Here is a 26,025-nt window from a genome sequence, read left to right on the forward strand (position 1 = left end):
TTGATCTGTAAAATGGGGATCATAATGGCTGCTTCATAGGATTGTTATGAGGATAAAATGATGTAATAATTCTGAAGGGGTTATAACAGTACCTTGCCCATAGTAACTCCAATTTAATTGTGTGCTAAATAAATAATTAAATGTTAAATTTATTGCTCATTTTATAATATACCTCCCTCATTGGGTGAATTCTCAACCTTTATTCTGGCATCCACAGAGTTAAATCACTAACTATTAAAAGTTTTTCAGTATAAGATAAACCTGGCTGGGAGCAGAGGGGCAGGAAGATGATGGTCTAATTCATAAAATAGGAGAGACATCTGGAAGTGGTTGTAGAGAAATTACTAGGAACATTTTAAAAATCAAGATAAATGTGAAGACCAAAGAAGGGACACAACCAGGGTTCAAACTTCTGAACTTTGAATATTGTGAGAATAAGTTTGTCGTTTATAATCATGAGGAATTGGAACGCAGAAGAGATATTAAATTTTCAATATGTAGCATTTCAGATTATCATCAGAACATGTAAGTAGCATTGTCCTACATGCTACAAAATAAATGGAACTGGAGAAAATGTCCGTAAATCCAATAAAAAATGTACCAAAATCATGTAGCTCTTTTAGGAAATAAATGCACAGAAAGAAAACTAGTCAAAACAGTATCAATAGGGGCTTCCCTGGTGGCGCAGTGGTTGAGAGTCTGCCTGCCGATGCAGGGGACACGGGTTCGTGCCCCGGTCCGGGAAGATCCCACATGCTGTGGAGCGGCTGGGCCCGTGAGCTATGGCCGCTGAGCCTGCGCGTCCAGAGCCTGTGCTCCGCAAAGGGAGAGGCCACAACAGTGAGAGGCCCGTGTACCGCAAAAAATAAATAAATAAATAAAATCAATATATTGCCTGGAGTGTGTGTTACTTAAATTGTGTTTTAACCTTTAAGTTTTAAATTTGCTTCTATATACCTTGGACTTTAGACTCCCATGTCTGTTTGTAGTTGCAAGGAGCTGAAGTTAAATAAAAATTATATGGAGACTAGAACACAAGTGTTTTCAGAAAGGGGTAGGGTAGTGCATTAACCAAGTGATCCATTATTAAGATGTTGATTTTCAAAATGCCATCCACATGCTACATTAAGATGAAAATGCACAGTTGATGTTGTGTGATAGGAATGAGTTATGAATGAGGAGTTAGAAATGAGGAATGAGTTACTGAATCTACAAATTGTGTGATAGAAAAGGAGAATGAAGAACTAAATCTACAAGTGAGATTTGTTGGAGAATATGGAACCAAATGCAGACAAAATAGGACAGCGGGAGTAGAGAGAGGAACTTAAGAGCGCGGGGTGTCGTGGGAAAGTCTGGCCGATGGGGCCATGGAAGTGGAGAAAGAAATATGAAAAAGGGGTAGTTTGAAAGGATTTCAAGATAAGCCTTGATTTCTTAATACCACATTCCCAGGGCCCACCCTGGTTGGATGCCAGGGATTGAGCTAAGTGTTAGTGATTTCTCAAAGGTTAAGGAATTGCATAAATAAGCTTTTACAAGAAAGGAAGCCACTGCAAACACTAAAGAACAGCTAGTATCAGAATAAATCTACAAGTTAATATATTTCAAAATATATTTTAGTGATATAATCAGCTATCACCAAGTTCCATTGAGTTCAAATTGATATAACTACTAACTTTTCTCTAGATAGTATACCATTAACTCAGAGAGAAATTTGACCAGTACTTATTTAATTGTAAAAAGAAGTTTTCAGGTTCCAAATTTTATTATTCATTTTTATATTGTCTTATTACATATTTATATGTTACAAGTAAACAGATCTTTTTCCTGAAATATCAGGTTCTTCATTCCAGGTGAAAAGAATTGTTATAGTAACTTTACTTGTTCTGTTAGAAGTCCCAGACACTTCCCATAAAGAGAATTTATTTATATCTTCTCAGAGAAAAAAGTTTTAATTGATGAACACTTTTAAATAATAATACCTTGCATGTTGTAAATTTAGACTAGTATGGACATTTATTAAGAGCTTTGTTTATCATTATTTAAAATTAGCATGTGCAAAAATGTGTTGTATGTCTACTAATTTAACATCTGCTCCTAGAGAACTATATTTCTAATATCTCTGTATAAACCCACACAACTAAATGAAAAAAGCCAAAGGGAAACCAAAGTGGGGTTAGATTAGCTTTACTATGATAGTGAGCTAAAATATTAGAAACTAAATTTTTATTACAGTTCCAAGTTTAACAGTTTCCAAGAGAAGAGGGAAGGTATGAAAGCTTTTAAGTTTGTACCCAGAACGCTTACTAAAATTTGAAAAATCTATTAATAGATTTAAAAATGAGATAGATTCAATAGATAGATAAATAGATAATTTCATGGAGCAGCTGTGGGTAAAATTATAAATATAGACAACTCACTGATAGAAATGTGATACCAAAAATATATTTGTTCAGAAAATATTAGGATAAATTATAGTTTATATTCAATCGCACAGAGAGAAAATAATGTTTGATATTTTTCGTAGTCCCTTTCAGTTGGGCATTTTTGGCTAGTAAAGGTGATAAATTGTTAGGTCATATTCATTCGTGGATTCAAAGTTACTCTTAAGAGAGCATTTTCTATTTACAAAGACTTTCATCTCTAAAATATATTCTTCCTAGCACCTCTCATTCTCATTAGTCAAGTTTGAGAAGTGGAGATAATGCTTCAGAAATACCTCTGATCATGTACTATTTATTTATTAAAAAATTTTTTTTTTTAATTTTTACATTTTATTTTATTTATTTTTTTTATACAGCAGGTTCTTATTAGTTATCCATTTTATACATATTAGTGTATATACGTCAATCCCAATCTCCCAATTCATCCCACCACCATGTACTGTTTAATGGCAGCCATGAGAATAGTCTTGTCTCAACTTAGTTTAGTTCAGTTCGATTAAGCTATATGTGATGTGCCCACCAGTTTTAAAGCTAGATACTGAGTTGACATGGAACAAGCTAGAAGGGCAGAATTATCACAGTGTTAGCTACATTCCAAATAAAAAAAAGTATTTCAAGTCTCATTTCTGTCCTTTAGTATTAAGACTTTTCCCTCACCCTTTGGTGAATAGGCGCATAGAGAATTTTCAATGGAAAATCTATAAATTTAGGTCTAAAAAATCTATAACTTTTACATACAACCCCAGCCTTCCATACCAGCTCGCTTCAACCCACTGCTTGAGGCATAAGGAAAAACTGAGAAAACAAGTGTATCAAGACAGCAGAGGGGATGGGCAGGCTCTGGGAAAGCGTAGGGCGGGTGATGTGTTAGTGCATGCACGTGTGTTTACGTGTTGTCAAAAAGGCAGGGGAGGTTGCCTGGTGGGTGAGAGAATTATTAAGGGATTTGTCCAAAATGCAGAGATGAAGGAAGAGGACGAGAATAATGATGATAAAATAAGAAGAGCTCTGATATCATTTCTTAGCCCTGTCAGTTGCCTTCCAGGGCCAGAAAAAGAGCACTCTGAGCATATTCGTATGTCCTACAGAAACTCGTCAATCCTGTGTTGACCTAGCTAGCATCTTTCCTGGGTGTCTTTGCTCCTGAGCTGGTCCCCAGAGAATTAACGGCAAGAGCTACAGTGATACCAGCACTTGACACAGTATTTGCCCATAGTACGTGCGAAGTAAATATTTGTTGAACAAACATGTTAATGACTACTTAAAGACAGATGGTTTTTCCATCCTACTTAAGTGATAGTGACAACATAATTATTTTAGAGCTACACCTGCCAAACTGTATCTCTATCTATCTATAAATATATGTATGGATTTAAATGGAGTTAGGCTTCGTTAGCTATTGTTTTATTTAGTACTTTTGAACCTATACTCAAAAGTAAAAGGAGGAATTTCTCTTTCCTGTATACTGTCTTTCCCTAGTTTTTTAATCAAGATGATACTAATCTCTAAAACACCAAAAATGTTTAAAGAAAAAAAGTTTTATAAGATGATACTAGACATATAAAATGTGTTTGGCCACTTTCTTGTTTGTACATTTTCAGCACTAAACCATTTCAATTGTTCATTGCAAGTTTATAAAACTTACCTATCAAACCTTCTGGACCTGGACCTTGGAGTGAGGAACAGGGCAGGAAGCAGGATAACTCAGAGCAACAAGTTCACCTGTACGTGGTATTGTCTATTTCTCACCCCAAAGAGGCTCGGCCAGCACCCTGATACTAACACACACCCACCCTTGTGATACTGGGCACAAGCGCAGGTTTCCCTGACTTGCAATGGTAATGGTAATTACATCCACACAGTAATCGTCCCAGCTTGCCACAAGGGAAAAGAACTTAACCCAGGAGCTCCCTCCCAGCATAGCCCCAGACACTCTCTGACCAGGCTGCATATTCTTCCTCTACCAGGTCATCACTGCCTTCTCCCTCGCCCAGGGCTTAGCATCGTTTTTATTTTAGCTCTTCAATTCTATTCTTACAAACCCAGCATTGATTTTGAAAGAAAACAGGTCATCTGTGCTAATCTGTCATCTTGTTTTAAGAGCAATCATGTATTTTATGTGAATGATATTTACATCAATGGCAAGCTTACTATATACCAGCCACTTTAAAATAGGTTCCCTTCTGTAATTCTCACAATTGGACTATGAAATAGTCCCTATTATTGTCTCCCTATTTTTGTCTCCCTATTTTTAAGATAAGGAAATGAGACTTAAAGTTTTAAGTCACTCACTCAGTAACACAGGTAGTAAATGTCAGAGCAGAGACAAAGATCTGTCGTAGATCGAGAAACTTCTACCATGATCAACTTCGTACATGGCACAGGTATAGACATAAAATGTAATTGTCTTAAATCACTTGAGATAGTCCATATACAGAAATAGAGACTCCAGTTTGAATAAAATTGTTCTTTGGAAACTAGGTAATATCTGCATTCACCTCTGGCAATGACTGTGAACAGGTTTTGCTGTTGACCCCTTGGGAGCCTAGGAGGTCTGCTTCTCAAAGCTCTTCTGAAGACATCCTCTAAAGACCTCACAGCCCCTCAGTGAGTTCCTGGAGTGTTCACCCAAGATTTAGCTTAAAGACTGACTCCTAATAGTTCCAGAAATGTAGGAACATAGGCATCGTCTTCCCACGTTCTCCTGTGTGCCACCAACACCACAGACGTCATAGTTTCTTCATTCTTCCCCGACCAGGGAACAGGTGTTTCTCTCAAATTCCCACTATCATTCTGCTTGTTCTCTTCTGTTTTTGCTTCTCATCTGTTGAGTATTATTCAGAGATGTAATCTATTACATTAGAGAAGGAAATTGTATCATGGTTGGTCATTAGGAATAAAATGTGTAAAGACAGCATATTTAGGGTAAAGCATAGCAATCAATGAAGTATTTTGAAAGGCCAGATAAACAAGAGAAAAACATGGGAAAATTGCACAGAGAAAGGTGAGCCAAGAGCACAGTGGGCCTTTGGTCATGGTTCCCTAGAAGCTGAACTACACATGTGGAAATAGGACCCCCTTCCCATGGTAATGACATTATAACTAGGAGATTTGGTTCCCCCTTAGCTTTTACTCTTCGGAATGGCTCAACTCCCTACACTATTATACAAAGAGGTTTTAATTTTTCCTCTTTAGGTATTTCCTAGAACTTTATTCCCAAGTTAGAATTTCTAGATCAGAGAACATTATCGATTTTGCTTTTGCTTTTGCATTGTGGGTTTGGTATACATATAAAAGATGTGTTATTCATTTCATTACAGTGTTTTATGTTTGATACAGAAGAAAAATACTATGTTCAGTTCACAAGTTATATTTAGATGCTATTTATCGGAGATGAAATACTGGGTGGTATAGACCATTGGTCTGATCTAGGTTAACTATATCATGGGTCTTTTATTCCAGTCCTCTGTGTAGTTTTATACAGGAACATGGGAATAAGAACAAGGGTAAACATCACAGTGGATTCAGAGAGTGAGTTTCCTACATACGTTAGGTTTCTGGTGGACTCTAGACAGATTTTTTTTCATTTCAAACATCTTTATGTGTAATGAATGTTATTGCTGTATTTTTTTCTTGTTACTCTCGATGTTACCGAGGGATGGAAGAGTAATCACAGAGTATTTGTCCTAGAATATTTGGCTGTCTTTCACTGGGGTATTAAAATGGGAGGACTAAACTCTTTATCCAGTAGGTGGCACTCTTGGTCCTCGGACCCCGGCGTTCACAGATGAATGACTGTTCCTTTGCATTGGTTACAGACCATAACAGAATCCATGCCACCGATGTCTTACACGCTGTTTGGTATCTCACAACACAACCTATTCCCGGCCTCTCAACTGTGATTAACGATCACGGATCAGCAAGCGATTCAGGTATGTATGAAGTCCCTCTGTGTGCTCCCTTGTAAATTATGGGAACAGAAGGGTGGTTTTTTAAAAAGGAAATCAAGACAAATGATATCAGTTTAATACTTTCTTAAAAGCTCTATTATCTTCATTGTCTCTTCTCAGATTCTGACAGTGGGTTTACACATGGACATATGGGATACGTATTCTCAAAAATGTGTAACGTGCCAGATGATAAATACGGATGTTTGTCTGGCAATATCCCTGCCTTGGAGTTGATGGCCCTGTATGTGGCTGCAGCCATGCATGATTTTGATCACCCGGGAAGGACTAATGCTTTCCTCGTTGCAACTAGTGCCCCTCAGGTAAATCTTTCAATTGTGATCAGGGGAAATAATTCAATTTTGAGATTTCTCTGAAGAAAATTAATTTTATAAATCTGACTTTCACTTTAGCTCATATTCACTTGGTGCCTGTTTATATTTCGCCCTGAGATAAAATTCTTAAGAGACCACGCTCATTATGAAAAGATACCATGGTCTGTTCTAAGCCATCAATGGTGCATATGCAACGCTATCACCCATGGGGATCCCTTCTCAATTTTCTTAGGAAGAAAAACCGCTTGAATTCATGTTAATGAACTTCCCCTACAAAGAAAATCTGACCTATACAAAAGTTTCTTTCTGCAAAGATTAGAGAACCAAATCTTTCTTGGTTCTCTAATTTAAGAATTAAAGGTTTCTTTGGATATAAATTTAAGACTATTAAGAATGTAAGGCTCCTTTGGATATAAATCCCACCATTCCTTTGAGATATATTCATTATAACAATTACTATTCTTATGGCATTTTTATTGGTTAGGAAGAATTAAAAATCAATTTATTTCATTCACTTAAGGGAAATTTTTCACCCGAACATTAACTTTAAAGAAGTTCATCTTGGCATGTACTTAAATAAGTCCAATATTAATCACTAAGTATTTAGGCATCTCCATCTATATATAATTAAATTTTATAAGCTTCTCCTTGATTTAATCAGCTGGACCCATGTTACTAAAGATCCCAAGATCTTGTTTTTCTTTCTAGAGGATCTAGAGGCCAATCTGGTCCAGTATTTTTTTTTTTTTTTTGGTCACGTTTGCTTTTTGTCTTTTTCCCCATTCTCCTCCATTTCCACACCCTCTCTTATAGACTAGTCTAGAATTTTCTTCCAATCTGTATACAATACAAATATCCTGATTTTTTTTCCTCACTGCTTACTTTAATTTCTTTCACTGTGCCGTTCATACACCAGCGTATATTTTCCCTAAAGATAAGCAAATCCTTTTGCCAACACCATATACCATTCAATTTTCCTACACACGCGTGCATTTTCAGTTGCCTCACTTGGTATCTCACGACACAACCTATTCCCAGCCTCTCAACTGTGATTAATGATTACGGATCAGCAAGCAATGATAAATTAATATTTATTAATATTCATAAAATATCAATTTTCATGTCCTTGGTCTTTTTTGTCCTTATACCTTTTTTCCCCCTCCATCTAAATCTACCACACTAGTCTCCAAGCATTTTTTAGGCAACTTCCTTTTCCTTTGCAGCGTCCCTCAGCATTACTAGAGAATTTCAAACAAGTAGATATTTACTATATACTTTCAATTAGTAGACAGGGGGTGATATTTCCTATGGCTGATTGTGGGGTAAGAATCTTTTGAGTTATGGGTTTCTCAGGGATTCCATTCCTCTGTATTAGTTATATGTATTTAACTAAAAGGAAGTCACTCATTCTAGATGTGGGAAGTAACTGAGTTACTTCTTAGGCATATTAGTATATTTGCATATTTTAATGGTTAAATTCCTGTGCCCTGCAAAATAATAATAATCTGATAAAAGCTAACTCTAAGCCCTTCAATTGCAAGAATTTGAAATAACGTTTCAAGGAAATGAAATAACGTTTCAAGGAAATGAACTTTATCTTGCAAAAAAGGAAATTTAACCAAGAAAAGTAAACAATGTACAGCAATAAGTGATTCTTAATAACTAGCTGTCACAAGATTACATTCCTGTGTTCCCTGATAAAAGCGGATTCCAAAAGCTTTGCATATTCTCATTTATTTTTGTTTTTTAATTTAAAAAGTTGAACTCTTCACTCTCGTCTTCGCCTAGGCGGTGCTCTATAACGATCGTTCAGTTTTGGAGAATCATCATGCAGCTGCTGCGTGGAATCTTTTCATGTCCCGGCCGGAATATAACTTCTTAGTTAACCTTGACCATGTGGAATTTAAGCATTTCCGTTTCCTTGTCATTGAAGCAATTTTGGCCACTGACCTGAAGAAACACTTTGACTTCGTAGCCAAATTTAATGCCAAGGTAACTAGATTTGTACCAGTCTTCATTTTCTGACCACATTGAAAGAAGTCATGGAATCACTGCTGTCACCTCATATGTGTCAAATGTGAAAATGAGAGGCAATGAGATGTTTAACCGGAAGCGGATATTTAGGCATTGGTCCCAACCTGGAAACCTGATACGCTGAGGTGCTGTCTGTATAGATTATACTTTGCCCTACAGAGAAATAATAGAATTCTAACTATTGTTGTGTTTTTGTTTGATTTAATTTGCTCTCATCTCCGTGGAATGCTAACAGAAATTACCTGGCAGTAGTAAAGGTCAAAAACCTGAAGCAGAATTTCATACATCAAACATAAATGCCCAAATATTAACTCAAAATGTCTTATTTGTAGCCACATTATTTTAATAGTAATTTAAAACCTATGTTAATATTAAATAGCATTTCTTTTCAATAATTAATTGAATAATTAATAATTATCCATCATTCGTTATTTTACTTTTTTTGGTGAGCTAGTTTACTATTTATGCAAGCCAATAACATTATTTGAAACAGCTGAGATGTTTCTCATTACTTGGCATTCTAACCTGCACATGGTAGGAAGACAATCAATATTCTGTTGTTTATTCTCCTGTTCAACTTTTGCTTTCATTGCGTCAGAACCCATTTTAACTTTGTCCCTCAAACAGGTGAACGATGAAGTTGGAATAGATTGGACCAATGAAAATGATCGTCTGCTGGTTTGTCAAATGTGTATAAAGTTGGCTGATATCAATGGGCCAGCTAAGTTTAAAGAGCTCCATCTTCAGTGGACAGAGGGTATCGTCAATGAATTTTATGAACAGGTAACTAAACTATTTCTCTTAATCCATATTGAGGCTGCTCATAAATTCCCTAAAGCTTCCAAAAGCTGTAAAAGCGTGATGAGTCTATTTCATATTCATGCTGCCATCAGAAAAGGCACTGGCCAGTTTTAATCAGAGATTAAAAAATGACAAAAATTGGACTAAACTGTAAGCGTAAAAACTCTAAGATAAAGTTATTTGCAAGTATTAAGTAATAAATCGCCTTTCCCTGGACACTTTTAAAGAAAGATTAGAAAGAACTTTTTTGAGCATTATAGATAGGACTTATATTTAAAATAAATGTGCTTTCTAGAAAATAAGGTATTGCCTTTCCTCGGAATAAATTCATAATCAATCCTGAAATACTGAATACAGAAAAAATGTAAAGGAAAGAGAAAATCCAGTTATAATAATTCCACTACATAGGCATAACCATTGTTGATATTTTGGTATAATTCCTTCATTAATGCTGCTAGGTAACTTCTGATTTACAATCTGATATTTTTTTTCCAGAAATGAATCAGTTCAAAGTAAACACTTATACAGTAATACTGTTAAACATAGATAAATAAGAAACTATATAATCACAGAAGACATAATTCAACCCAAAGCCGGGTTGAGGTAGCAACTTTAATTGAGGAATGAGTTACTTTAAAATTCCTGGCAGCCAAGGCAAAACAAAAGGAAAGCATGATAGATTATCTATTTGTTGGATGTTTATATCCAGCATTGCCTTTTAAGATGCATCTATATTCTAACTTATACTCTAACATAAGGAACAATGACTAGTGTGATGAGAAAGGTCATCTACTTAGACATTAAACCATTTCTTGTATTTCCCCTTGATCAAAAACCAAACCCTCAAGATTACCAAAGTGGTAAATGGCAGCAAAGCAGTCCGACAGGAATCTTAGTAATGTGGGGAAAATCTCTTAGCAGTCCAGGAAAGAAAGAGTTCACACGTACGCCTGGGTTCTTGCATATTTGCAAATTTTAGATGCCAAGGGAATGGTGACTGTATTTGTATTTTACACTTTCCTTGTCGTTTGCCTTTCTAGTTAACTGTTCCTGCTGCATTCCTATTTCTAGGGTGATGAAGAGGCCAGCCTCGGGTTGCCAATAAGCCCTTTCATGGACCGTTCTGCTCCTCAGTTGGCCAACCTTCAGGAATCCTTCATCTCGCACATTGTGGGTCCTCTCTGCAACTCCTATGATTCAGCAGGACTGATGCCAGGGAAATGGGTGGAAGACAGTGATGAGTCAGGAGACACCGATGACCCAGAAGAAGAGGAGGAGGAAGCACCAAACGAAGAGGAAACCTGTAAAAATAGTGAATCTCCAAGTAAGTTATAGAATCTCTCTCGAATGTGCTTCTCCCAGGATTGTTTTCTTACTTAGGTTCACAATAAGTTTGATGCTTCTCGTGAATTTCATAGCTGAGTCCAAATAGCACCTGCTGCAGTGATTATGGCTACTCCCCCTTCCCCAATATCATGATAATGGAAATTACAGACTGTGGAATCTATTATAAGACCATGTTCATAAAAAGGTATGTTCTCTGTTATGAAGTAAGACAATTAAGTAATCAAAGCCTATTTTTCAGAGTATCTGAATGATTTAGGAATCTCAGGTACTATCGAGACTACCATAGGCTCTTCCTGGCTTGCTTCGGGGGAAGTGCTAAAGTGGTAAGAGGTAGTAGTCACTCATTCATTCATCAAATATTTAGTAAGCACCTACTCTGTGCCAGGCATTCTTCTAGGCTGTAAAGACAGAGCCATGAACACATGGGACAAAAAAAAAGAAAAATCGATCAATCCTTGCCCTTTTAGACTTATATTCCAGTGGGGTCAGCAGACACTAAGAAAGACAAATCAGTAAATCTGTAATATGTTAGGTACCGATAAATGCTAGAGTTTAAAAATAAAAATGAAAAATAAGGATATGAAATATTGCGCAGAAAGATTAAAATCTTAGATAGATAGGATAGCCACGGACGGTCTAAATAAGAGATTTTTTTTTTTTTTAAACCTGAAAGAAGCAAGGGAAGGAGTGATCCATGGAAATAGATGTGGACAAAGCATTTCAAGGAGAGAGGAAAGCAAACCGTGTAAAGGTCCTGAAGTGGACACTGGCTGGGTGTTCAAGGAGCATCCGGAGAGCTGGGAGGCTGAAGCAGAGGAAGGGGGCTGCGAAGCGGGGACTGAGATGATGGAGGGTTAGAAGGTAGGGCTCTGCAGGTCACAGTATGGAGTCTGGCTTTTAACTCTGAGTAAGATGGGAAGCCATCAGAGGTTTTGAGCAGAAGACTTAGTTGATTCAACTTATGTTTTAACTGGATTGCTTCAGCTGCTGCATTGAGAATATTCTCGAGTTTGGGGTAAGAGCAAGGGTGTAAGCAGGGCAGTGTCTTAAGAGGCTATTGAAATTATCCAAGTGAGAGACGACTGTGGCTTTGGACCAGGGTAGTGGCAATAGTGACGGTGAGAAGTGGTCACATCTCGTCATTGATTTGGAGTGCATCATGTAGCCGTTCTAATCTGTTCAACTTAATTGTCTATAAAATCAAGATTATTTTTCTTCACATCTTGAAATATTCTCCACTGTTTCTCCTGCCATAGGGAGGAAGCCCTAATAGCATAATTAGGAAAACCAATAACCCTTACAGCGACATTGCACGAATACTGTTCCTGTGTTCGTGGGAGTATAGTACGTGGTTCCTATCTACCTTCATAAAGGAAGTTGTCTTGATATTGATATTTTTCAAGGCCCTTACCAAAAATATTACCAATGAAAGACATTATGATCATTTTTTCCTTTTTTTTTAAGCACAGTCAGGGAAATGCATGACTTAGTTCCTTTGGCCATCTAGGTAAAGAGATATTCTAACGTGTGTATTAAACTATTTTGCCCTCATATAAGTGCCCTGTCGTAAGCTCACATAAACAGAGATAAAGAACTCACTATTGACCACAGACTGGTGAGACGGGGCAAGTTTGGCTTTAGGTCAGACTTTTGCTTAAGGTCTAACCCGTATATTAACTTTTATACAGAATGGGAGGAAAATCAAAAGTTTTCCTTCAATATTCTATTATCAAAGTAATTTTATTTTATTCCTCTGATGTTTATCAAAAGACGTCTATTAAAAATTTTGTGCTGATCTTGGGATTCAGAGGTAGGAGCCAAGATAGGATTCATGGATTATTCATTTTCTCATTTAATAAACATGCATGAATTTTACATTTTTTTCATTCAAAGAGCCAGGTAATTTGCTGTCCGACTAAGGACTGGACAGTTTTTCCACTGAATGTTACTGGAAAGTGTGGTCAGCTTAGCCTCTGGGAAAGCTTTGTTCCCGTGGGCCCTACTTGATTGCTATCTGAACTCAAATACATTGAAGCAACACATACATAATCTAGGCATCAAGAATTGAAGAACCTAGGTTAGGAGATTTAACAGGCTCAACTCGTCAGCACTGGCTTTAGCAGCAAATACAACAGACAACCAAATATTCGATTTGTCTCTGTTCCGTAGGGTTGGGTGGCCACACTGACTCTCAGATTCTGGTGTTACTCTACCGACCTTCCCATTTTTAATCAAGCTCACTAAAGCAGGAATGAGAACTCGGTGGATTCTGTTTACTAATAGCTTCTAAAAGTCAACTGGTCACCTTTACGTTAAAATTTAAAACATCATCAACAATGATTTGATAACCATAGCTTTTGAAAAATTATATTTGAACTATGCCTTTATAGCCAAGAAAATGATAAATATTGGGCAGTGTTAGTATCTAGTAAAAATTGGCCACATGGAATAACAGAATTCTAGAAATGGAAGGGGAATCAGTGATCATCCAGTTCAGCTGCCTCATTTTACAAAAGTCGAGACTGAGGCTCAGAAGTTTGACAACCCAAGGTGTAGACGGATTCCGCAGAACCAGAAAGGAAACCCAGGTCTCCTTGTTTTAACTCCAGTGTTATTGACTCTTAGTAATTTCAGGATTCATATTGACTGAGATGGTTAACTTGATTTAACCTGAAACTTAGATTTCAGAAAAAAAATGTAAATTAAATATGCACTGATAATTTCAGCAATTTGCAAAACTTGGAGATCTCTCAGGAAGCACAGAATAAGATATTTCAATATGGTATCCTGGGTAAAGAAGGCATTTTTCCCCACCTCATAATTAAATTTGAAAGATTCCTACAGCAAACTAAGAGGTTTCTAATGAAGTACTAAGCTGCATTTAGAGTTTGAGCAATGAAAGGATCTTTGTTCTCATTTCAAAAGGTTTCAGTGCTGAACAATTTGGCTCTCAATACAGGCATGTTTTAGACCACCTGCAGACTCTAATCTACGCAAATTTATTTGGTACAAACTTTCTTCTACGTCACCTTATTCAGTTTAATTCCAGAGAGGTTTAGCAGCATTAATAAGAGAACAGCTGCTCTCATGGGGGCTGCCCCGAAAGGAAAAAGAGAAAAGTTGAGCTTTTGTTAGCTTCTTCCCTGTGAATGCACTACCATGAACCTGTATAACCTTTGGATGGAATAATCACCTTGAGCAGTAGAGCACGTGCTGTGACTGATTCACGTCCATCCTTCACCCAGTGATCATCTGTAACTCGCTTGACTCAAAGGATTAGGTTAAAAAGTATATTAACATGTAAAGATTGAACTTAACTACAATAAAAACAATGTAGAAACAGACAAGTAGATAGCTTTGATAGAAAAGTAATTTTAAAGGTTTGCTCTTAAACATTGAATGGATTAATATATTTTATTGATTTCTATAGAAAGAATGCAGATTTTTTTCAATTTTATTTTATGTATATATTGCCCTTGTTAAGAATCTTATAATTGAAGAAATTGGTGTTATGCTCCAGGGCCCCGTGCCCTCTGCCTGTACACATGCCCCTCACATACCTAGCATGCTGCCAGCCCGTTCTCCACCCAGTGTATTTAATTCTCATAATTTACCGCTCAGCTCAAATGTCATGTCCTTTGGAAAAAGTCTTATCTACTCCCTCACAGGTTGAGTACCTGATGTTGCCATACTTTGATGTGTCAGAGAGAAATTGCACTGCATACTTGTTAAAAATGGTAAGGAAGACTTTCTTCAAGACTATTAAAATAGGAGAGAGACATTGGACTCAACTCCATTGAAAACAAAGGCAGGAGAGTTTTTACACGCTGGAATGAGCTAAGGAAAAAGTACTGAGGACCTTAAAGGGGAGTTGGTCAATGTGATTAGGCCATTTTTGTTTGCTAATTGGTGCTTATTGAAGTTAGGCTCCTTCCTACCCACACAGATCAGTGATAGGGACCCTATCTTTTTTTTTTTGTCTTTTACCCATTTTATTTTTTTACATCTTTATTGGAGTATAATTGCTTTACAATGGTGTGTTAAAATTGGTTCTGCTCTATAACAAAGTGAATCAGTTATACATAAACATATGTTCCCCTATCTCTTCCCTCTTGCGTCTCCCTCCCTCCCACCCTCCCTATCCCACCCCTCTAGGTGGTCACAAAGCACCGAGCTGATCTCCCTGTGCTACGTGGCTGCTTCCCACTAGCTATCTACCTTATGTTTGGCAGTGTATATATGTCCATGCCTCTCTCTCGCTTTGTTACAGCTTACCCTTCCCCCTCCCCATATGCTCAAGTCCATTCTCTAGTAGGTCTGTGTTTTTATTCCTGTCTTACCCCTAGGTTCTTCATGACATTTTTTTCCTTAAATTCCATATATATGTGTTAGCATACGGTATTTGTCTTTCTCTTTCTGACTTACTTCACTCTATACGCCAGACTCTAGGTCTATCAACCTCATTACAAATAGCTCAATTTCGTTTCTTTTTATGGCTGAGTAATATTCCATTGTATATATGTACCACATCTTCTTTATCCATTCATCTGATGATGGACACTTAGGTTGTTTCCATCTCTGGGCTATTGTAAACAGAGCTGCAATGAACATTTTGGTACGTGACTCTTTTTGAAGTATGGTTTTCTCAGGGTATATGCCCAGTAGTGGGATTGCTGGGTCGTATGGTAGTTCTATTTGTAGTTTCTTAAGGAACCGCCATACTGTTCTCCATCGTGGCTGTACCAATTCACATTCCCACCAGCAGTGCAAGAGGGTTCCCTTTTCTCCACACCCTCTCCAGCATTTGTTGTTTTTAGATTTTTTGATGATGGCCATTCTGACTGGTGTGAGGTGATACCTCATTGTAGTTTTGATTTGCATTTCTCTAATGATTAGTGATGTTGAGCATTCTTTCATGTGTTTGTTGCCTGTCTGTATATCTTCTTTGGAGAAATGTCTATTTAGGTCTTCTGCCTGTTTCTGGATTGGGTTGTTTTTTGGTTATTGAGCTACATGAGCTGCTTATAAATTTTGGAGATTAATCCCTTGTCAGTTGCTTCATTTGCAAATATCTTCTCCCATTCTGAGGGTTGTCTTTTGGTCCTATCTTTCTTAATAATTGCATTTCAAAGGGCTGGCTCCCAGGTCCTTGAGAAAGATGTTTCCTGGGTTGTCAAACTGGCTAGAGGCTGGGAGATTTATCTACATTACCAAGGGGCAGAGAAAGAATTTGCAATTACAAGTTTTAGATCAGGGTCCTAGTGTCTGTCTGGAAGAAACCTATCTGAAGTTTAGTGAAGATGAGGGGAACATTAAGGCCATCTTGGTCACTTATCTAGGTCCATCATAAAACATAGCATGTGTATTTCAGTTCTGATCTTCTTCTGGGCCCTCTCTCCTATAGATGGTAAGCTCCTTTAAGGCAAACTCTGAGACTCATTGGTCTTTGTTTCCATAGCATCCAGAAAAATGCTTGTCAGTTAGTTAGTAGGTGATCAATATAAGCTGATTGATGGGTCCATCTCATGAATAAGATAATGAATATAGTAAATATTTTTTTTTTAATTCTTGCTTATGAGTCTGCCTGTATCCATTTTCCCCCCCACCCTGGCATTCATCCAACTTAATAATTTCCTTATGTGTCTGTATGGTTCAAAAGTAATTCAAAATAATTTGATGTCCTTTTTCTGAACTATGTTTTAAAAATTGATCTTATCATCTTTTAAGGTACAAGAAATTTTTTTAATAATAAAACTGTTGAAGGAATCATTAGCACTTCCACAAATATTCTGGTGGATGGCACATCTCATAGCAATCGGCTTTCTTTTTCCTTCTTTTTTTTTTTGTTATCGTTACTATTTTTTTTTCTTTTGTTTTTTTTTCCTTCCAGATTTTACATGGTAAATCATTACTACTTCATTAAATAAATTCAAATTTCCTTGCAGATCATCCTGGTAACTTGTACTGTTAACTCTTTAATGCAGTCTCAGATCAGAATTTCCTGTGGACCACATTTTCATACTTTTATTATTTTTATCATCAATCACTTGTCAACACTTCACCATGTACTTGGAATTGTGGAACAGAAATTAGAGAGGACATAATTCATTTAGTAAACTCTTACTGAATACTAACTAAAGTCTGGAGCTTTGCAGATATATATGCAAAAGGGGGAAAAACTTCTGTCCATAGAGAAGTTTATAATCCAATGTGAGAATCTGCCTAACTGACTTCCAAATTCTCGGCCTATGTCTAAAATGGTCACTTGAATGAAGGCACGTTATATTCTGTGCTGAGAAAAGAATAGCTGCCTACTTCTCCACTTGGAGGTCTCCCAGACACTTCATGTTCAACATACGCCTCAAGTCTGCTCATCTAATGTGCCCTTTCTCAGTACATCTTGCCACTCAGCTGTTCACGTCAGAAAGCTCAGGGTTGTCTTTGATTCCTCCCTTCTTTTTTCCTTACATTTAATCAGTTGCCAAGTGCTGTTGACTATACCTCACAAATGTATCTCACTATCTACTCATCTTCGTTTCCACTGTCCCCATCCTAGTCCAAGCCACCATCATCAGGCAGCATCCTCCCAGCTAAGTCATTTCCCCCTCTCTTTCTGCCACCTTTCAAAGACTTTGTACAACTCAGTGTAATTGTCCTTACTTGTTTACTCTCTATTTTCCCACTAGAGTCAAAGCTCCCTGCTAGAGGAGTTTGAAATTAATTTTTTAGTCCACAGGAAACAGAACAGTACTATCAATCAAAACTGTCTTTCTTAAAAAATCAATATTGTAGACTTCTGTGGGTTGAATTGGTTGACAAAGCAGAGGAACACGTAACAAGGAATTATTCCAATAATCTAGGTGGAAAATCTTGAGAGTCTGAATGGAAGGAGTAATAACTCCAAAAAACAGACAAAACCTTGTATTGTTACCAGATATTAAATACTGTTCATAGTACGTCTCAATGATATGTTAATGGTTCATGCCATCTTCCTCTTATTTCCCCACTCTCAAAAATGATTATTACAATATACACATCAAGTGATAGATATATGTATCCATTTGGTACTTGACCCCTATGAATAGGGAGAAAAAACTGTCCTGTACTCAACACACAAATAAGTAGTCTAATTTGGTGTTTTCTCAGGAAAGAAAACTTTCAAAAGGAGAAAAGTCTACTGCCAAATAACTCAGCACCTTCTGCAGAACCACAAGATGTGGAAGAAAGTCATTGAGGAGGAACAGAGGTTGGCGGGCATAGAGGATCAGTCCCTGGACCAGTCCCCCCAGCAGCATCCCTCAGACCAGATCCAGGCCATCAAGGAAGAAGATGAGGAAAAGGGGAAGCCGAGAGGAGATGAAACCCCAACCCCAAAGCCAAACCAGTGACAATGGATAAATGAGCTATGTTTCGAAACAGAGTGACTTGTCACAGACTCTTTTCAAGCCAGCACAACACTTAGACACAACACTGTAGAAATATGAGAAGATGGGCAAACGGCTATGGCATTTTGGGATTCTTTGCATTTTATGTGTTTATTTTTACAGTGAGGTACATGGTTTAAAAAACTCTCACTCAGAGAAGCTTTCACATTATAACAACACCAGCTTCTAAGGATTTTTTTAAAGGAAGAAGTATATATGTGTGTGTGTATATATAAGCTCTCACATAGATCCATGTAAAACATATTCACAGACACACACGCAGACACACAGACACACCGAAAAGCCGGGATTCCTGGCTCCACAATTTAGTAACATTCATGTTAAGATATATAGTGGTCACTGTGATATAATAAATCATAAAGGAAAAACTAAAGGAAAAGAAATTCCAAAGGAGATGGTGAAGCTTTAGCCGGGAAGCAGTGTAGCAAATGTAGGTTACGACTAAGAAGCTTTTGCTCTTAGTCCTGAGGGATGAAAGTTCCAGAGCATTGTTTGAATTCTTATACATCCTGCCAACATTGTGTGCGTGTGTGTGTGTATGAGAGAGAGAGAGATGGAAAGGAGGCTCATGTGTACGTACATTTGTGTGTATGTAAAGAGAGATGTTTGTGGTTTTAGTTGTTCATAGCATTGCTGCAGCAGACGACTCAGCACATGTGAACAAACAGGATGAAGTTCGCTCTGGAGAGTCTTTAAGAGGCAGCCATCACAAACGCCTGCCTCTACTTGGCTTCAGTATAAGTCCCTCTGCAGAAGGAGGGGATTGGCAGGCTGGGGGACAGGGCCACGGGCCTGTGCATCCCTTCGAGGCTCTCTGTCACCAGCCTTAAAGCGGGAAGACTGAGACATTTTCCAGTCTAGTCGCTGAATGAATGTATAGGAGCTCTTTGTCTGTCTGTCTGTCTGTCACTCACCTAAAATCAAATCACCACGGAAGGGGATGGAATTCTTTAAACAGAAACACCTCAGAAGGAGCTGAAGTCAGGTCTTTTCATCAGGTTACAGTTCTAAAAGGTCGCCAGAGAAGGCCTGAGAAATGGCTCGTAATGGGGATCGCCTATGTCTTAATTTGCTGCAAAATGTGCGGTAGAAAAAGAAAAAAAAGAAAGGAAGGCAAGCAGAAACCCACTCTGGGATAGCTAGTGAGTGAGAGATGGAGGGGAAAGTTTCAACCTAGGGTTTGGTGTTTATTGACATAGTGAAAGCCTGATTCTTGGCAACTGGTGAAGATTGGCTTTTGGGTGGCAAAGGTTGCACGGACAACCCTATTGTACTGTTGCACTCACGGTGTGATGGGATGACTTCTAGCTGTAATCTGGCCCATTGTCATGTTTTTTTTTTTGGCAGGGAAGACTTGAGGGATTTGGGGGGACTGGGCCTCTCATTGACAGTCTTTTTTTTTTTTTTGGTTTGTTTATCTACACTTGTTTATGCTGTGAGCCAAACCTCTATTTAAAAAGTTGATACTCACTTTCAATATTTTATTTCATATTATTATATTTGTCATGAATAGTTATCTTGATGTAAATATAAAGATTTGTTTTTGTTTCTGTAGATAGTCAACTCTTTTTTTTTAAGGGAAAAGGGAAACATTTTTATAAAGTTCTATTTTAATCACCATTTTTATACATTGTAGCTCTCTCCAAGCCCAGTAAGAGATGGATGGTTCATTTGCATGGAGGTCTGTGAACACCCACTCATCTACCTGTTCTAATTTAAATGATAACCGGATACAGTTATTTTATGCCAATTAAATGAGGATGCTGCAAAGAATGTTTTTTCACTAGCAACTCTGGCTAACTTTTGGGTAACTTCTGGATCCACATCTCCCAAGCGAAAGACTTTCTTAAACAATGAGAAATGTTTATAATTGGTGTCCCTTTCTTCCCAACACTTTTTGCTTCTAACATTTCCTTTGATACTATATCCTGGCCTGCTCATCATCTAAACAACCTTAGCTTCAAGTAAATCTTGCTTGTGATTTCTACTTTTTATTTCCTCTCAAATCATAGAAAAGAGTGTTTACATTAAAAATGCCTTCATTTCTCATAAACGGATATCCTTCCCTTCCAAAGCAATGATTATACAATAATCCATGGCATTTTTTATATAAGGCAAAGATAATACAATCCAAAATAAACATAGTTTCAAGACAAATTTCCCAAAAAGTAGGAAAATATGAAAAGGATCAAATAGATGCAGATTCTACCTAAATAATGAGAATACTTTTTTTTTTGAGTTAACACCAGGTCTTCATTATTTAGGACTTACTGAGTTGTTTTCCATTTTTTTAGTATTGCCTGTGTGTCTCTATGTTTGCAAAACTTACTGTGAGTCAAATACATTTCCCCAGTGAATTTATTTTCCTTCCATGGCAAATAACAGAAGGGGGGAGAAAAAGCATTTATACTCACATACCTCTTGTATCTAATTACTTAACAAAACTAATCTTTTCCCCTGCTCCAAATGCCACATGTCTCTAAAATAAATGTAAGTCCAGGAAAAATCTAGGTATGGAGCAAGTTAAATGGCGACAGAGTAGTTATACATTCATAACCGTATATTGGTGGCTTCCTCAACGCTCCATGACCCCAAGTAGGGGCCCGCCTGGCTGCCAGAGTAGAGGTCTAAGCACACTAGCTGGTTTTTGTTTTGTTCTGTTTTCAAGTACATGAAAGAATCATGGCCAAAGCAGTAAGAACCTCTTCATTCCAGAACTGTGCTCACCAGTCTAGGCAGATTAATCATTTTTTTTCTTCAAAGAAAGATAAATTGACAGTGTATTAAAGCTAAAGTCAGTTCAAGAAAAGGAATAGCGATTCTTCAAGTGCTTGACTTTCATACACACCCAGTACATCCCACAGGATGCCAAGGGACATGAAAAGATGTTTTCTGCTAGTGGTGGTCTCCCCGTCCTTGGTGACAGCAGTATTACTGTGTTCACTTCCAACACCAGAGCTTGCTTCCTGTGGTGCCAGTGTATTTGCTGCAATTCACTACATTTTTATATGAGCCTAATTATAGGTGCCATTAGATAAACTCAGGTCTTTCAAATGAAGGAATGTCTAGCCCATTTAGGGAAAAGAATTGTATGGACAGCCATGACGCTAATGGTAGGAAAAGTTGAAATTTGGTGGCCTTGATGCTAGTGGTTGCTTTCTGTTAAGGAAAAGACCAGGTATACTAAGAATGTCATCGATGGCATTTCCAGCATGCTGATAGAACATCTTTCTGGTTATCGATCTAAGCCAACCTTGAGAATATTGTTTCCTTGGTGAAAACACCACTTTGGCATATTTTAAAACTGTAAGTTATTTTTGTCATTTATATAAGACCTGGTTTTGCTCTTAGTCAAAGATGAAGACAGTAGCTCTGTACAGGGATTTATCTACATCGGTTTTCACCTGAGAAGTGAAGGAATTTCCTCATATTATGTTTAAGAAAATACCCACTTTCTAAACACAGAACACGAAATTATGTCTGTTCCGTTTTGATGGAATTCCAGAACAAATCCTAACCATTGCAATCTCAGTAAAACTAAAGACGACGGTATGTCAAGCGGACTTCATATTACATGTATAATACGTATTGCAATTTCCTCACACCCCTGCCTCTCTTGATTTGCAATGTCCTGATGTCCCCTGTCACTTTCCCAGAGAACTTTCTTTGAAGGTAAAAGCTGTGCAAAAGGCATGAGACTCAGGCCTAATTTTTGTTTAAATGATGGAAAAACATAAATTATTTTCTAAGTAATAAAGATATGAAAATTATCATTGTAAATAAAGTCTAAAGTTTGAAACGACTGCTTTACAAAAGTGAACTATTTGTGTGATGAACAGCTCCTAACTAATGAGAAGTAAAGAATCAAATTATCATTTCTATTCTGCTGTAGGAGGTATCTTTGGTGCTTCCATATCAGTATGGGGATCTCCACTGTCCCTGTCATTCAGTTTTTCTAAAATAATACTGAAAGCCACAATAAGGGTCTTATTGTCCTTCTCTTCCATCCTAAGTCTGATTCCCACTTAATACTTTTCCTGGTTTATATGCAATTTTGGAAATAAACTGCCTTTTCAAACGGGCAGAAGGCTCCAGTAAAACAGAGTTCTGTAAACTTTCATAATCTACAGTAAATCGGATTCTCCATATAATTATCAGCTAATGGGTGTGGAAAAAATCAACAAATTTTCAAACGCTAATAGCTCAACTCCAGGTATTTGAGCACTAAAATATCTATATACTCTGAAACCAAACTGAGTTCCTTTCAATTGCCTTCTCTCCTATCAAGCAGCAAAATACTTTATAACCAGTTCTAAGTAATTCATTTCTCTTGTGATTTCTCTATGAAGTAAAACGATGACCTTGATGATACTGTCTGTCAGTCCATTCTTCTAATCTGTCCAACAAAATGGAACTTTAAGATTAGGAGACCAAGTCACCATTTTAGGTAAAGAACATTCCAGAATTAAACTATGCTTAGCTTTTCTAATCAGAGGAAAATGTACCAGTTTTAGGTACTATGGTCTTTACGTTCACACTACAAAATCATTCTAATAGCAGGTTAACAATAGTGACAAAAAATAATTGAGCATTTTGTTGCTAAATATGTTTGAAGATACAAACTGAAGATTAAGCCATTATTTAGTTGGTGGAACTCAATATCCGGATTCAAAAATACTGATCTGGTATAGATTGTTTTAGTACAGATAAGACTATAAACTATAAGGAATGGTGTATAGATGGAAAACAAAACTAGCTTTTGACATGTGCTTAAGGCTCTTATGAATCCAAATTCCCCATCTAAAGGCAGCTAGTTTTTCCTCCATATCATACTTTTAAGGTTGATTACATTGACAGGCATTGGTATCATGGATTTCTGCTTCCTTGAGGAGTTGTGGAGCAAAGAAGAAAAGGCAAGCCTTCCTCTTATTGATAAGAAACACTGAACATGTTCATGTTCAGACAGATTTCCTCATTCTTTTACATCAAGAAGTGATTCTTCAATCACGCAAATAATTCAAACAAAAATGCTTCAAAAAGAATAATATTAAACCATCATATGTAAGTACTACCAAGAATATTAAATTTGATTATTTGAAGCAAAGCAAAAAAAAATAATCAAATGAATTTGATTATTTGTTAAAATTTTTTAATCAACTGAAACCCACAAAATGATGTTTCATGGTATAGAGATGCTAAACATTTTGATATAATCAGAACTATTATGTAACAGAAAACTGTAAAAAGTAATATTTAATTATTTATCTAATTCTCTGCATGCTTCAGGGAGGAAAATATTTTATGAAGAGTCCAATAATACATGAAATAGATAAAAATAAATTTAGTCCCCATAATTTAATTAGATTTAGGGTATAAATTAGAGTGAATTATCCCAAGAAAGAGGAATGAGAAATCCAGCGATTTGTCACGGTTTAGGTTGTTTTAAAATAAATGGTTTACTAATGAAGATTATATTTTACTAAACTCTAACACAGTTAAGAACCCAAATACTTTCATTACTAAGAAAACTTAAATCTTATTAATCTTGACTTTCACAAAGGAAGCACTGACCCATCAATAGACCACATGCACTACATTCGTCTGCTAAGACTGATCGAATGGTAGGCTGGAATTTGAGACTCACAAATAGAAAAGTGAATAGTATTTCACCTATCTCAAGTGGAACAGACACTATAGCAGGGAATTCTGTCCTCTTTAAAACAAAACAGAAAATGCTAAGACTGATCGAATGGTAGGCTGGAATTTGAGATTCACAAATAGAAAAGTAAATAGTATTTCACCTATCTCAAGTGAAACAGACACTATAGCAGGGAATTCTTTCCTCTTTAAAACAAAACAAAAAGAAAAAGTCAAACTTACAGGAGAAAAGTATGACTTATCTCCAATTTTCCTTCTCTAACTCAAAATTAGTAAAGGAAAAATCATCACAAATTCTCTTCTGTTATAATAAGGAGCAAGATGCCTTTCACCTCAAGTTTTAACTCACCACACCTAGTTTCACTGTGCAGCCCATGGTACTAAAAAGCAAAAAAAAAAAGCAGAGCTGTGGATTGGGAGTGAACACTACATAAAACTTAAAGGATCATCCCAGGACACCTCTTTTCTGTGGCAAACGAATTTAGTTCTCAGTTATTCTCGAGTAAAGGGACTTAATGGATCCATATTTCAATCTTGACTTCCTTCATTAGAATCAGCACTTACACATTTTGGAATGTGAACTAGCCCCTAGCGCTTGGAAACTGCTGCTTGAATACATTTTGAAGGGAAGGCTTTTTTTTTTTTTTATTCTAGTAATTTTACTTTCTATATACTAGCAAATTATTCAGATGGTTTAATGTGAAATTAAAAGTAATTGTTTAAAGATGTTTTCTTTGTGTATATCAGCTGTTGGTTGATAGAATTTCCCTCACATTTCTTTTTTAAATTAACTGATTATTTTTATGACTCAAAAACCCATATTATACCAGATATTTCATTTTAGCTATGTATAAGCATAATCCACTACTATAGTATTGCTATCTTTAAATAACAACCCTGATATATATATATATAAAATATATATATATATATATATATATAACCTGTCAGTGTGTTTCAATGGCTTGACTTTAAGTATAAATTTGTTTATTAGTTTAAAAAAATCACTATTTAATACTCTGTAAAACATGTGCATAGGATTTTTGCCATATTATATTTGCTTAAATGGTGGGGTTTTTTTCCATTTGTGAATATCAGTTCATTCCTAATACATTCTCACAGAAGAACGCACACCATTTTTGTTTCAACAAGAACAGTTTGTTAGTTGACAGGCACTGGAAATAAATATCACTGAATCCAACTACCCCCTGATTTTCTTCCTATAGATTTTTTTATCATACGAATCACAAAATGAAAATTGGTGCTTTTATAGACATTCTGAAACTCTCAATGCAAAATAATGAAAACGAGACTCTCCCTGGCTTCCTATAATAATATTAGGATATGCAACTGAAAGAACTTTAATTTGAATTCAGAGTGTTTGAGGTTTTGGATGGTTTAGTTAATTTGATTTGGTTTTTGGTGTTAAAATGTGTTCTGATTCCTGATGGGGCAGTTGTTCTGATCAGTCATTACCTCCTCCTGACAAAAACTCTCGTTGGAAAGTTCAGATTAGCATATCCCAAATATTTGTCTCTGTATTATTTGTAAACCAGAGAGTACTGGATTAATTTAGTATTCCTATAAAGCAATATTTTCAAGTAACTGCCAACCAAAGTAACAGTGTAAGGGATGTCATTTGTACATGGTAATTTTTAACAATGTAATTCTCATCACTCTCAACAAACCTGAATATGTTTGTTAATAACTTTCCAAATTTATCAACTTTTAGAAACAAAAGAGTGAGGCGTTGGACTTAAGTGATCATTTCGCAGTTGAAATAAATCTTGTCCTCTCACCTGTATCTTGCACTTAACATATGTAGCAATACTTTGTATCATCCTATCACAAGTATTTGTTGTGACTCAGTTAATGGCTGATAAATATTTTGTATAAAGTAGAATCTGTACAGAAAAATATTAGATAAGTTGTATTTATTTTTATTATTTTTTAGCTTAGACACTATAAATGATGCTCCTTTTTGGCCAGAATTACTGGAAGTGCCTCTTGGTTT

The 26,025-nt window shown here is 36.5% G+C and overlaps 1 protein-coding gene across 1 annotated transcript in view; it reads left to right on the plus strand.

The window, feature by feature from the left end:
• PDE3A (phosphodiesterase 3A) overlaps positions 1 to 22,155 on the plus strand; it is a 303,987-nt gene extending 281,832 nt beyond the window's left edge. Inside the window, exons 11-16 of the mRNA XM_024733371.1 lie at positions 6,263 to 6,376; positions 6,515 to 6,714; positions 8,515 to 8,718; positions 9,388 to 9,543; positions 10,633 to 10,885; positions 18,055 to 22,155. Coding sequence (XP_024589139.1) covers positions 6,263 to 6,376; positions 6,515 to 6,714; positions 8,515 to 8,718; positions 9,388 to 9,543; positions 10,633 to 10,885; positions 18,055 to 18,296 — 1,169 coding nt within the window. The 3' untranslated portion in view covers positions 18,297 to 22,155. The remainder of the gene's footprint in view (positions 1 to 6,262; positions 6,377 to 6,514; positions 6,715 to 8,514; positions 8,719 to 9,387; positions 9,544 to 10,632; positions 10,886 to 18,054) is intronic.
• Positions 22,156 to 26,025: the final 3,870 nt, after the last annotated feature.

The sequence above is a fragment of the Neophocaena asiaeorientalis genome, unplaced genomic scaffold (assembly GCF_003031525.2).
Source record: "Neophocaena asiaeorientalis asiaeorientalis breed wild unplaced genomic scaffold, Neophocaena_asiaeorientalis_V1.1 scaffold150, whole genome shotgun sequence".
In the NCBI taxonomy this organism is placed as follows: Eukaryota; Metazoa; Chordata; class Mammalia; order Artiodactyla; family Phocoenidae; genus Neophocaena; species Neophocaena asiaeorientalis.